Genomic DNA, 14,833 nt, shown 5'->3' on the forward strand with positions numbered 1-14,833 from the left:
ATTTTCCAAAACTATGCAATGGACCAGACTGACAAGGCTGATTCTGTGCCCCTGAGCCTTATATTTGACACTCCTGTTAATATGACACCCCATCCATGTATGATCGTGTGTTTTTTGTGCTCATAAATATTGATCATATTGTTAATAAATATGTTACTTAGCAGCCACCAGCATTTAGGCATTATAGTCAATTGCATCATATTTAAATTTTGAGGCTTCTACGTTATTAGGGGACCGAAATAAATTATGTTGCAAATTTAAACACAGATATGCAAATTAATAGTATTTTTATTTCATAATAAGGTTCACAAAACACTCTATTTTGCAAAAAATAAATAAGAATTTTCTTCAATTATTTCATGTTTCAGGCTTTAAATTAACAGGGTTAAGCAACTTCATGAGCTGGAGAATAAGACTCCACCCACCCACATTCTCACCATTATTTCCAGGTGGGGAGCGCAGTCTGGGGAGGGACTTTAACGGGTCTCGCTTCTTTAAAAGTAGATTTATTTCTTTACGGGCACACAAATTATCACTTTTGAGGGACGCATTCACTCGTGGAGCGACATTAGAAGACGTAAACATGGGAAGAGCGAATGTGTGGCTGAAACGGACTTTCATTGTCGTGATAAGTCTGATCGCGGTGAGTATTGTTACGAGGCGCTAAAAGATTGTTTAGGTGCAGATGTTGAGACCCTCCTCGTGCTATGCGTAAAAATCTACATTATCCAGGTGCTGCAGTTAAACCCTTTTCAGTTTTACTCAATCGAGTTGCCAATGAAGGTTGTAGGAGGCCCTTTTTTAAATTTTTGTTTTATTTATTCGAAACACATTGGAATAATTAGTGAGACGGGAAAACAACAGTGTCCAGGAAACGGTAAGATTGTTAAATAACAATTAAATTAGGGGCTGTATTAAACAATAATGTGTACTATAATGCTTGTAGTCTTATGTTATGTCATCATTGGTTCTCCCCCCCCCCCCCCCCCCCTTTTTTTTAAGCATAAAAACAAACAGTTAAAATGCGCATAATGTTTCCAAAAATCCAAAATGTGATGTCATAAATTGCTTGTTTGGTTGTTTGTTTGTTAAATGAAGAGGAAAAAACAGGAGTGACAAACGTACGGTGCAAATGTGGCCCACTCTTGGCACATAGTCAGCAACATGACATTGATGACTGTAGAAAACTGACTATGTGCCAGCATCGCCATCTTGACACAACATCTGGGACCCACCAAACCTGATTGAGTGGCAGTTATACCATGTGATGCTCAGGTTTCCCCAACCTATTAACTCCCTCTTCTCCCTCTCCCACCTTATTCTTCTCATCATTCCCACAGTTGAGGGGAAGTGGATTATGCAACATGTTTTCCCGCTAATACAGCTTGTCCCTCATGGTTTAGCTGTCACTATGTGTCTCATCACTTGCTTTGTATTTACTGATTTACAGTGGTTTACCAACGCATGATTTAGCCCAGAGCTGTTACAAAAGAAACACATTGTGCAATACTTCACTAAGATTAGCACCAGCCTATAAGAGCTGACGCCAAACGTCAAAAGGGTAAACAAATGTACAGGGTGAACTACTTATCAGATTAACATAACAGTGTAAAGCTGGATTAACTTCTTCAGTAGTTATACTCTTCATTGTAGTCATTAGTCAACACATTTTTGAAATTCAAATGATTCTATTTAACAAATATTGTTAGGTTTAACAGATGTCAGCACTTTCTTTAAACCAAACCATAGTCCAAGAACCAAGATGGTTCAGAAGTACATCCCACCAAGTATACTTTGATTGTCTCAGATCTGCGCTTTGGGTCAATGGTTTTGCTGGAAAGTAGCATAATTATCAAGTTTCATTTCATGCCCCGAGCTCATCATGTAGATGCCAAACTCTTAGGCTTCCAGTTCCTGTAACAACATAAGTCAATTATGGATCAATACTTAAGGGGTGGATTAAGTATCTTCCTGGTATTTAGGCGTTACCCCTGTTGTGAGTGAGAGATCTTATAAATGGATTTGTTCAATCCAGTTCCCAGGCTGTTTTTTTTTTCTTGCATATTTTGGGGGAAAATGCAGACGTCACAATAGTTAGGAACAGTTCTATGGCCTTATTTGAAGAAATGCTAAAACCTTACTTGAAGACATGCAAGCACAAGCACAGTCATGGTAAAAACCAGGTGTACCCTCTATTAGTTGTGTGCAAAAAAAGGAGCAGCTAATTTGAAGTAATTGTTTCTTGTATGACTTGATCAGGTTCTCACTCTCCTTTAGGAGATTACTCTCTTAGTCTGACACAGCATTTCAAATGAGTTCAGATATCGACTTTGATGGTGCATTTACAACACCTTCATTCTTTGTTTTTGAAGTCGTTCTGTTGAATGAATGTCCTGTTTCATGACCGTTTTGGCCAAGTGTTAACATTCAGAGGTGTCCTCAAATTTGACTGCAGAGCATTTTGAGATAAAGAAGAGTTCATGACTGACTGACAAACTGTACAGTGCCCAGGTCCTGTCTCTACAAAATAAGCCCAACTCGTCACCCCTCCATTACCGTGCTTGACAGTGGGTATGTTTGTGCTGAGTTTGCAGTAGTGTGGCATTGTGTATTATGGCCATATAGCTCCACTTTGGTCTTGTCGGTCCAAAAAGACATTGTTCCAGAAGTCTTGTGGTTTGGTCAGATGCAAACTTACAAACCTAAGCTGTGCTGGCATGTTCTTGTTAGAGAGAAGAGGCTTTTCTCCTGACATCCCTTCCATTTTCTAAACTTGCTGTCATGAACCTGAACATCAAACTGAACCGTGTAGCGTCTGATATTTAGCTCCTGTATTTGTTTGTTGCATGGCCAGACCCTGGATTGAATTCCTTAGACGTCCACTCCTTCTCTCTGTAGAACAAATGGACTAAAATTGTTTGGAAGTGATCGTATAAGCATTACCAGACTAATGAGCACCAGCAATCACATAGCTGATGTCTTTCCACTTTGACATATCGATTCCTGTGTAAGCAGTAAGAGTGGACTTAGTTTCCCACAGAGTGCTTCTGCATTTTTTTTCTTCATTTGTGTGTAATATGTCATGTTTTGCAGTTCATCTGATACAACAATGCTTACGTCAGTGTTGTTAAGTTCACAAAAGCTTATGTACCATGTTACAGTTTGCTAACCAACATATTGAGTGTTTGAAAAAAGGGTTTTGTATAGGGTATTTAGTAATCATTACATCTTTTTACTACAAAAAAATATTTTTTTGTAGCTTATATTTTCATTATTATTTTGATCAGGTGTAACATAACCTATTCAAGATCATTAATGTAAAGCATAGTAAATGTTTAAATATGTAAATGCCTATCATTTAATTCTAATAAGCAGAATTAATACTTTCATTTGTACACAATTTTTTTTTTTTGGGATGAGGAGAAATCATTGATGACTTTTAGGTAACCTTAGCGTTTCTCACTCTGCCTGTTACAGCCCTGAAAGTGTTGAATGGTCTCTTACTGTTTTTACAGATAATCAGTTTGTTGCTGCTGGGATTCAGTCTTTTTAGCCATGGACACTTACACCAACAGGAAGAGGTATAAAATGTATATTTATAGAACCTTGCATTATGACACATGAATGTGTGTGCGATTTAACAATGTCATATTGTATGTACGACAACACATATATAGCTCATGTTTCTCAGCAGCAATTTCTATATTAGTGGTAAAATAGGTAAGCAAATATTATGCAGCTGTTGTCAGACAAATGCCAGCGTGTGTTTTCTTTTCCTGTAGTATTCTTAATGACAAACATCTGCATGGGGCACTGAAGTCAGGTTACACCCTTGCTCACTCTCAACCTGCGTCTTTGTTTTTTCTCCACAGGCAGAACGCGAGATTGCAGTCATACATGTTATGTATGTTATTGCTGTTGTAATTGTTCTCTTGACCATCTTTGGCGCAGTCGGTGTCTGGAAAGAGAAACGGTGGGCTCTAATAGTGGTGGGTAAAGAAAAAAGAAGACAAGAATCTTGGTAGCTGTAATACAATACAATTTATAACAAAAACAAATAGATCCTTATTCCTGTATTTCTGTGTGTATGTGTTTCTGTTTGTCAGTATGCAGTTGGAATGATTCTGTGTAGTCTACTCATGCTGGTGCTTAATATTCAAGGACTGGCTTCACAATCTCAGGTATTACCAAAGTGCCTTTCCACATTAGAAGATACAGAAATGTTTTTTAACTGTTTGTATATTACTTTGTTTTTGTTGCGCAGATACGTGAAGATGTGAAGAAGCAGTACCTGAACCTTTTACCCCTGGTTAATTCTACTGAATTCCCCGATGATATACAGGCAGAAGTAGGTAACCTTGTGTTGTGAAGTTGTGAGTGAAGATGTGCGTGTGTGTGTGTGTGTGTGTGTGTGTGTGTGTGTGTGTGCGCGCGCTATTCATCTAGCTTCACAACCCATTAAGCCTGTAGTCCAATTGACTCCAGGCTCAATTTGAGGCTTCATATTGCCAGCTTACACTGAAAATTACTTGCAGCCAGTAGTGTAAACACGGCACAAGGAAATAATAGCCGATGAGGTCATAGAGATGTTTGTAAGCAACGATAATGGATAGCCCGTGCCAGTTTTTGTAAGTATAATCTTGTAGAAATGCAGTTCCAAGTAGTTTCAGAGTTGATCAAACAAAACTAACTAAGAACAGAGCTCACATATAATATGTAAGGCTAATGGCAAAACTAAACAATGCTGATACACAAGTTAACTGGATGCTAGGCACATGCTCTTCTTATAATATTAGCAACTTAAAATAGCTGTTTTAATGTTTTATAGAGAACTCTAGTGAGAACAGAGAAGAAATGCAGTATTCTTGATTTTAAAAAAAGAAAGATAACACTCATAAATTTCTTGTTTGTGATGGACATATTTTTCCAAAAATACAACCAGAATCTTCTGGCATGACTAATACAGTTTTCAGCAGCACAGATCAGATGCTGTTTGGTCAGACTTAACTGTTTGTAGAAGGGATTAGGAGATGGTTGTTTTGCAGTTGCCTCTTTATTTTCGTCTCTGACTTCCATCTCAGTTGGAGTGTTGCGGACTGGAGAGCTACCGAGACTGGAAGTTCAACATCCCAAATTCCTGCCTATGCACCAACAAGTCCACTACTCCATGTGTAAGTGTGAAAGCTAACATGCCTACACGGTTAAAAACATTTTTCAATAAATTTTCATTTACAAAGCCCAACTTCCTCCCAAAGTAGCACCACCAGGCTCCTTTATGCTACCGTAACACTTGGGAAAACAGTGGTTGGAGACTGTGGTACAACCAAACCATTTGCAGACGGTAAAGCAACTTTAGTGCATCAAGTCAGCGTAAAACGTCATTAAGATTTTGACTCAGTGGGGTCAAGCTGGCATTTGTGATAATATGTCAATTAACTATTATTAACTGGAGAAAAATGCAATGATGTTAACGCCATTAACGCGGCGAATCTCCATTAATGAGTTACCACGGATCGCCCCGTGCGAGGGGCTCAACATGTTAGCGCGGTTAGCTCGTTAACGCGTTGACGCCATGCAGCCCCATGCACGGGGCGATCCGTGGTAACTCGTTAACGTGGATTTGGTGCATTAATGCGGTAATGGCGTTAACGTCATTTTATCGAGATTAACGCTGACAGCACTAAAATAAACGCATTGCAGAGGAGTCGTGCCCATCATGCAGTCTTATTTCGATTGTTTGCAGCATGTTAGCAGTCTGTCTGCATTTATAAATAAGACAGCAGTTATTTGCAAATCTGCTTGAAAATGACTGCAGTCAGTTAAAAAAGCATGTTTTAAAAGCTTTGACACACGAATATCATCACATTTTAAAAACTACACGTTGTCTGGGTGTGCATACACTTCATGCACAATTACAATTTCTGTGTTTTCCAGATGGCGGCTCCTAGAAACAGCAGCCTCTTTAACAGCAAGAAGGGTGACGCGCCTATTATGATTTATGAAAAGGTATTAAAGACATTCTCATTAGAAATTATCTTTTTTTCAAGTACAGGTACATGTGTAAACTCTAAAAGCTGTTATGAACTTTGTTTCCATTTATATCGGTTTATCTCATTAATCCTTTACTTGTTTTAGGGATGCCTTCCATACTTCATCGAGATCATAATGAGTGTGATTAGGATTGTGTTGGGCGTAACACTGGGAGTCATGTTATTGTGGGTGAGTACAATCAGTCTGTGGCTCTCATGGTTATAGCTCCTTTGATGTGATCTTTACAAAGCGTGCATGGCTGTTGACAGAAATGTTACGAGAGTTTTGCTTAGGTGATCCCATTTGTACAAAGTCTTAATTTTTCCCTTAAAATTTGTCTTCCACTAATATTTTCAGTCATAGGGTTTCAAAAACTCTTTTCCATCCTGAAATCTTCCTATGCAGTTGCTAACTACAGATTTGAAAACTGAATGAAAGCGAGCAAGTATCTGTTTTTGCTGCGCTGGCAAACTTGCCTTTTTATTTTCTTTGACTATTCTGCTCTCCTCAGCCTCTTTCTAAAATTGCAGATGGACTCAAAGCAACTCAAGAAATAATAAAAAGATGAACAGGAAGTAAAATAAACCACCTCTGTTTGATTCTGTTTTAGATATTGTCAGCAGTATTGTGTATAGCCATCTTGTGCCAGCTCGATCGGAAGAAAGACACCCCTGCAGTGGTCTACAGTGCAGAGGCAAAAGCAGGCAACTACACCACCCTCGCAGAGGTTTCAGACCACTCCTGATTTCTTTGTTTCTGATTCAGCATGTTAAGCAAAGCTAAGGCAAACCTTGGAAGCAATGGGATTAATAGAAGACATTATGATGATTGGATATATTGACTATATCATACCATGCAAGTGTATTTTGAACTCCTTTGTTAAGGGTATTTTCTATTCACTATGTAATCCCTAATGAGCTGTAAATTTGGGCTGTGCCACAAAAAACAGAACTGTGAAAGACTATGTTCCTTTTTTGATAAATATTTCTATCCAGTATAACCAAGAGAGATATGATTAGTGACAGAGTGTGTTAACTGCTTTGCGTCTTTGAGCTCTGTGTTTAGAGACTGGTGGTAATTCTGCACCAACATGGAGTGTAATCTAGTACCTCTGATCTGTGATTTTTAGCACCGGCAAGCAAGAAACTAAGTAAAAATTCAGAGTTTAAAGCTAATGTGCTCAGCAAAAAAGCACTTATGAATAGTATGGGTGAATTAAAGCTTAACTGATATTTTGTAGTTTGGTAGCTTTTCATTTTTCTTTAACTCTGACTTTTTTTTTCTATTCAAAGCTTTTTAATACACTCATATTTGATAAGACTGGGGTTCAGTATAAGGTGCCTTTTTTCATTGCTCCGTATCGTTTAGATCAGCTGCTAAAGAAAAAAAAAAAAACCTTCAATCCAGTTTCTTCCTTAGCCTTGCTGTGGCACATCCCACATCCTTTATCCACTGCATAAATGAAAGGACAAAAGGAAAATATACAGCTTACAATTTACACCTCTAACTGTGTAAACCACAGTTAATGTATTGATTCTTGTTCCCTAGGTTTGTGGGAACATTTTAGAAAAATTCGAAAGACTGTTTTTCATTGTGTAATAAAAATTTTTATATTCCCTTCATATAGCTTGGTTTTGTTTTGTTTTGTAAACTTAAATTTGACATAAAATCAAGTGAAATGATGAAACCAGTAATGATTTATCAAGTTATGCAACCCTTAGGTTACAAGCCCACTTCTTAATGGAATTCATATAAAAATTATTTATATGATGGTACTGATTAAACTAAAAAAGTCTCTACACTATTTTTTTTTAAAGCCCCCTCTGGTGTTTCATATGTCTTTGTGTGTTTGTTGCAACACATCTGTTTTATATATCTTAAGAAAACCTTTTATGGTGACGATTCCATTGTTTGTCCAAACAAACAATCAACAATTTAAAATCTGCAAGCCACTGCTGCACTGTGGTGATATTTTACACACAGGCAAAAAAAAGTCCAATGTCCAAAACTTAAAAGTGGCGTTTTATGGTTTATTTATCCAGTTTGGCAAGCAATAAACAAAGATCAGTTTTTATTGTTTCCTGCTGTTTCTCCTGATCTGGTAAAAAAAAACAAAAAAAAACAAAACCTAGGCCCACCCCAGTGCATGCTGGTCCTATACTAGTCCCTTTACTCATAGAAAATGGCCCTACAGTTCTTCCTGGCTGACTTACAAAGATCAACAAATTTCAAAATAATAAAAAATAAAGAATAAATGGCTCCAACACTCTGGCCCCTAATTGTGCAAACAATCACAATTACTTCAAAGTTCTTAAAAAAAAAGGAGCTATTCCCTCCGGCATGTCCTTAATCTTCATTGATGATGTTACTTCTTCAAGATGATGCTTCCAGTAGCAAAAGAAGTTTTGCCACTGGCCTTTCCAAAATACAGGTCTTTGTTTGGAGTCTCACAGAAGCCACCGAGCCTTTTGCATCCTCGTTTACACTTACGACTTTCGCCATCATCCATAATCCTCTTGGAGCTGTAGCATCTGCAATCAAGACAATATCTCCAGGTATAAGACATCTTTTAGTCCCCTGCTATTTTTGTCTTTCTTGCATCAGAGGTATGTCTTTAGAAAGCCATCTTTTCCAGAACAGCTTTGCCATACACTGTACCCATTTCCACCTTTTCCTAGCATGAAGATCACATCAATCAAACACTCCTGGTGGCAAAATTGGTTTGTTTTTCTATGGAGGACCACAAGAGCCACGCGCATCGAAATAAAGAATTCTGTGCTTAAATAATGAATTGTAGAATAAATTCTGCATTTGTAAATTCCTTTTTGAATTCCAATTTAATAAACTGCATTTCAAAAACCTTTTTCCAATTGCACTTTAATAAACTGCATTTCAAAATCCATTTCCCTTTCCTGTTCGCTCACGGATTACCTTTTGGATTAGCTCCTGGATTAGCTGTTGGATTAACAACTTCATTTTAAAAATCCTGCGGCTATTCAAATTAGCCACACCGTGGGATGTAAGGAGCTCTCTGATTGGTTGGACAGACACAGGCTGTCTGCCTGGATTTTTCTAGCATTGCTCTTCGATGTGAGTGAAGTTGGCCCCCCCACCTTCTTCAAATCCAACAAAAGTGGTATCAAACGTTTGTGCTGGTTTGTGCTGCAAAAATTTTCGTTTGTGCTACTATCATTTTAAAGATATTAATAAAAATTTCTAGAGGTCATCAGAGGTCAACCAGCCCCCCCACATTAATTAAACCAAACAAAATGGGTGTCAATCCACTGTGCTACGTTTGTGCTGGTTTGTGCTGCTAAAATTGTTGTTTGTGCTCCTTTTGTTTTAAAGATATTAATGAAAATGTAAAGGTCAAAAGGTCTACCAGCCCCCCCCACAGTGGCGGTCCTAGCCTGTTTGGCGCCCCGGGCGAACACGCCCTCTGGCGCCCCCCCCACACGCACACACACACACACACACGCACACACACATATATGACCCTATATATGAAGAGAGAGAGAGTATGCATAGTATGCAAACGGCTACCAAACAGACATCATAATTCGTCATACAATGAGAACAGGACAATTCAACAATTGACACTGACTAATTAATATTATATTATTGTATATATTGTTTGGAGTTTAGTCTGTTACTATTTTTACCATTTCTTCTTGGAGGAACTGTAACCCACATAATTTCCTTAGGGATTAAGAAAGTATTCTGATTCTTAATGTTTTAGGATACATGACCTGCCATTATCCAATGACACATCTGCTTACCTGTAGCTTTTGCTCGTTTCTCCTTGTATGAGCCATAATTAAATGTATTGAATTTTAATGATCACTGGGTTTTCATTTGTTTGGTTGCTATGGTGATGTGTAACGGGAGTCACATGGGTGCTAGCGGTGACATTAAGAGGGCGTTGTCAGTCTGTCTTTCACTGGTTTGATTTTGACAGAGAGCAGGGCTGGGTAGCCGTAGTTTTTGTTGACCGCAGCACAACGAGTTTCCCCTTGTTGCATTAGAGCTGTGATGTTTTAAGAGTTTGAATCGCGAGTCGATCACATTGCTCTGTAAACTTTTCAAGCACTTTAATAAACAAGCAAGCAATTCCACCTCTCGCATTATTGCGTACAGTTGAGAGCGCGTCAGGCAAATAGGCTCAATCCCCGGCCTCTAGTCGCTAAACTCCTCCTCTTGTGCTGCAAAAATATTCGTTTGCGCTACTATCATTTTAAAGATATTAATAAAAATTTCTAGAGGTCATCAAAGGTCAACCAGCCCCCCCATATTAATGGAATCAAACAAAATTGGTGTCAATCAGTTGTGCTATGTTTGTGCTGGTTTGTGCTGCAAAAATTGTTGTTTGTGCTGCTTCTGTCTTAAAGATGTCAATGAAAATGTAAAGGTCAAAAGGTCAACCAGCCCCCCCACATCACCCAAATCAAACAAAATTGATGTCAAACGTTTGTGCTATGTTTGTGCTGGTTTGTGCTGCAAAAATTTTTGTTTGTGCCGCTATCATTTTAAAGATATTAATAAAAATTTCCAGAGGTCATCAGAGGTCAACCAGCCCCCCCACATCAATGGAATCGAACAAAACTGGTGTCAATCAACTGTACTACGTTTGTGCTGGTTTGTGCTGCAAAAATTATCGTTTGTGCTGCTCTCGTTTTAAAGATATTACCAAAAGTTCCTAAAGCTCAACCAGCCCTGTAAAAAAATTGAGAGATATTAACCAGCATTGGATATTTTTTTTTCATGATCACACTCTTAAACCTAGTAATCAAACTGCTATAACTTATTTAAAAACTAGGTTAAATATAGCATTTAAAATAATTTATGCATTCTGTTGGAGAAAAAACTTTATTTGCTGGTAACAAAATACAAAACTACGAGAACAATGTAGTATATATGTTTCCTGTTAGAAAAGGTAAATACATGGAACTGTCTGAGCCTCACAAGTCTAATACAATAACTGAAAAATAACAGCTATTTCCATCATCTAACTCACAAACTAGAAAAGGACTTTCTTTCATGAAATCTTGCCATCATTCCTTTGTGTACAGCACAGCGTGCGGACATACGCTGGTGTTTTCAGATGCTATGGTTACATCCTTTCTTAGGTCATCATACATCTCCCAGATGTACGGGGTCCTGTTACAGAATGTCATATAATGCCCGAGTGTTTCTGGTGTTGGGCCCTCCTGAAATGTAATGACTGCTTTCAGTGTGAATTTCTCTCCTTGAAGTAGCAGAGTGGATGGGAATTCAGTAAGCAAAAACCTTTTTGGACTGTGAAAACTGTGCTCCAGAGTTTCTGTAGAGCATTTTCCAAGGTCTGTGTCAATCCATACAAGCTCTCTCAGGGTGTAACTGTGACAAACAGTCCCTGTGCAAAGTTGCTTTCCTGGTGAATCTGTTTTAAATGCTGTTGGAGATGGATCAGGACTTTTGATTGGTCTTAGGCATGGTGATGCTGGAAGGTTGAGCCCTTGTTCAACAGCAGACTGAAGGTGAGCTATGCCAGAAGCTGAGAGGACTGCCAGATCAATGGAAACAAAAGGTATTTGCCTTGTGTTTGGTGTGTAAAGTTGGCAGTACTGGGAGGAACACTGTCTTGTGAAGTGAACACTTGGATTTTCTGTCATTGTTTTTTGAATTACTGTGGACACATGTGCATCAACACGATGAACACCAGTCTTCAACTGAACAGGGCAGAATATCGAGCTCAGTACCTCTGCCCTCAATGAATAGGCATGTTGAGTGACACCCTTTGAAGCAAGGGATTTCACAAGCTGGAATACTTTATTCTCCTCTGAACTGTTCAACATGTTTTGAGCAGTAAGACTGTCACAGAAAGCGCAGCACAGACTTTGACAGAAGGCATCAAAGGCACAGGTGTTCATGACACAGTATTGTCCTTTGCCAAGTTTTACTGGTTGTTGATTATTTCCATTTTTTAACAGCCCTAGCTTTACTTTTTTCTTTTTCACAGCTGGATCTGAGTGGAGCCATTCAGGACAAGGGGAGAGGTATGAGGTCAATTTCCTCTTCTTTGGTGGAACTGCAAGGCCTCTCCAGTTTTCCAAAGCTGCTGTTTCTTCAATGTCCATGTCTGTGTCAATTTTGGGCTCCTGAGAGGGGATATCATCCACTTTCTGCTCCACAAAGGCTTTGTGTGGATCCTGACGCTTTACTGTACCATCCTGTCTGGCAACCTCTGCTTCTTTTCGTATTTGTTTTGCAGAACAGATTCGCATGTTCCCTTCAATGAAACCAAGATGACGTGCAATGAATTTATCTATCCTTATTGGGAGATTTTCATGCTTGAACAGACCATGTTTAATCTTCTTGAACTCTGCTTCAACATTAGCTGAAGTTGCAGTGAGCTTTTCGCTCTTAAATAGGGGAACCAGTGGTAGGTATCCTCCCAATCTAATTAGGTGTGGGACAAGCTCAGGTAGATAGTGCATATTGTCTCGATCACCATGAACTTCAGCATGGCACCTGCTCCCCTCACAAATATCCACCACCCACTGCCTTAAGTCAGTGTTTATTTCTGTGCATGGATCCAATCTAATGTCTTCTTCTTCCTTGTCATCAGAAACAGACATAGTCTCATCTGCAATTTTTCTTTTCAGATTTGATTTGGACACTTCTGACATAATGGGGTTTCCAAAACTGTCACAGCCTTCTGTCTCACTTAATGCCACAATAGCAATGCTGCGTATTAGGACCTTTGCTTCTTCCAAGGATTGGGACTTGACAAGTTGTGCCATTGATCGCACGTAGAAATCCCTCACCCGATGAGGCTTTTTTCTCAAACAGTCCCACTGGCAAATCATTTTGATGAAGTGTGCCACATCCACTCTGATGAAACATGGTGGTAGTTTGTAGGATTTTTTCCGAAGCAAGACACCAAAGCATTCATTAATGTAGCTCTTCAAATCTGAATGGTGTGTTAAAGCCTTAACTAAAGCACCAAGAAGAGCTAAGGAGAAATCACAGATGGCCTCCTTTGGGATTGGTGCTCCAGCACGAATCCATTCTGATAACCATCTTGTGATTGCCTGGACATCATGTCTCTCTGACAACATTTGCACCACTGGGACGTGAGAGTTGTCGCTTCCTGTTAACACACCTTGATACAGGAAGATATTTCCAGACAAACCATTAGGCCTGAGAAGCTTTTTTTACAACTGAGCCAGTCGCATCAAAGGCGACTATGGGGTGCTTTGCAGTCTTGTACATCAGCATTTGAGTTTGACTCCAGTAGTGACAGAAGAACTTATCTAATCCAATGTCCTAAATGCTTCCACTGTGAGGGGAACTGTATTTTAATGAGTGGAGAGACAGTATTGGGTTTTTATGAGCAACTTCTAGTTGATTTTGTTCGAGTTGTCAAATTTGGTAGATGGCTTGGCTCTGGATCACCAAAGTCCATCAGCTTTGCTGCCTCTGATGCTCTCCACACATGGGGCTGCAGTCTGCCTTCACATAGTTATTTTGTTACTTGTGCCCTCCGACTTCCGGACATGGCTCTCTTAGAAAAGCCAGTGTGCATGGATTCATCCGTGTTTGCCATTACACACTTCAGCACCATTGGGCAGTGTTTTTCAGGTTCCTTTTCACATGTAATGTACAGCTGGCCACTACACTCTTTGCAAAAGCCTCTGATTTGAATAAAACAAGATACAGTTCTGGGGTACACCTTGGCTTGTTTAAAAGTAATGGTGCATGTACTTTTAACCTCTTTCCAGATTCCCTGGTTTACAACATGAGTCCATGTACCTGGCTTCAAAATGGTGTATTCCCTTTTCTTGAAAGTATTCTTTTTGTATGTGACTTTGTGTGGAATCATATGTATCCACTGTTCAAATGGGAGCTCCACATTGAAACTCTTTCAGTCTTTGTTTTGAAAAGGAGAGCTGCTTTGTTCAAAATCATTATCATTGTCACTGCTGTCTGTGTCAGTCAGTCTCTCTTCATCACTGTAATCCAGAGCAGCCCATACATTGTGTCTGTTTAATTTAACAAAAGTGTAAAGAGCTTTTGGTGTCATCTTTTCACCAAGTTCTTTGCATAGATTTTGCCATATGTCATCACTTGGAGTTGAAATTTTTCCATTTTTTATGACTGCTTCTTTGGAAGCACGAAGGACTTCAAATACTGCAATTTTGTCCACCACTGATTTCTTTGGCATCTGTCAAGCAAAAATTAAAAATGTGATATATTACTGCTATGATTTGTTTATAACTTTAATTCTACATCTTTAAGTGGACATAAAAATTACTTACTTTGATACACTGTTTTGACGTAGTGAATTGAAGTGTTGATGATTGCTGTTGCTCATGCAATCTAGCTTAAAAATGCAAATAAGATAGCTATCACGTTTTCTTCAACTCTTGTTTTTTTCTCTCAGAAGTAGAATGTGTATGATAGCACCCCCTGGTGATCACAAACCAAACACAGGTCGCTATGTTTGTTTTTTTGGCAGAGTTGTACCAGTTTATCCTTAACAAGATCTAGTTCAAAATTCATTTGATCAGTATAAAAATGAATTTAGTCAATGTTCATAGCTCATCATCAAAATACTTGTAGATAAATCCAGGCTCTGTTGAGATAAATCTGTGTCTGTGTCAATCCCACACGTGTTTAATAATCCACTCATTTAATAGCCCTTTGTGACCATGGCTACAGAAGTTTGACTCTTGCAAAAAATATAGTTTGGCCCTTTCAGGTAACATTGACAGTTACATAAGATTCACAGTTCTGCAGGCTGTTTGGAGCCTTTGAGTTC

At 38.8% G+C, this 14,833-nt stretch overlaps 1 protein-coding gene across 1 annotated transcript; it reads left to right on the forward strand.

Annotated features, from left to right (window-relative positions):
• The first annotated feature begins 459 nt into the window (after positions 1 to 459).
• Positions 460 to 7,643, forward strand: LOC134647066 (tetraspanin-6-like). The gene is made up of 9 exons (XM_063501209.1): positions 460 to 643; positions 3,516 to 3,581; positions 3,873 to 3,989; positions 4,107 to 4,181; positions 4,265 to 4,348; positions 5,082 to 5,171; positions 5,935 to 6,006; positions 6,136 to 6,219; positions 6,641 to 7,643. The coding sequence occupies exons 1-9, from the start codon at positions 584 to 586 to the stop codon at positions 6,773 to 6,775; spliced, it is 783 nt and encodes a 260-aa protein (XP_063357279.1). The 5' UTR covers positions 460 to 583; the 3' UTR covers positions 6,776 to 7,643.
• Positions 7,644 to 14,833: the final 7,190 nt, after the last annotated feature.

The sequence above is a fragment of the Pelmatolapia mariae genome, linkage group LG17 (assembly GCF_036321145.2).
Source record: "Pelmatolapia mariae isolate MD_Pm_ZW linkage group LG17, Pm_UMD_F_2, whole genome shotgun sequence".
NCBI classification, from domain to species: Eukaryota; Metazoa; Chordata; class Actinopteri; order Cichliformes; family Cichlidae; genus Pelmatolapia; species Pelmatolapia mariae.

Excerpts from the sequence above, each read along its gene's own strand:
- LOC134647066 (XM_063501209.1), top strand. The coding sequence starts at position 584 with ATGGGAAGAGCGAATGTGTGGCTGAAACGGACTTTCATTGTCGTGATA. Across the intron at positions 5,172-5,934 it reads ACAAGTCCACTACTCCATGT|ATGGCGGCTCCTAGAAACAG; the intron begins GTAAGTGTGAAA and ends TGTGTTTTCCAG. Across the intron at positions 6,007-6,135 it reads CTATTATGATTTATGAAAAG|GGATGCCTTCCATACTTCAT; the intron begins GTATTAAAGACA and ends TACTTGTTTTAG.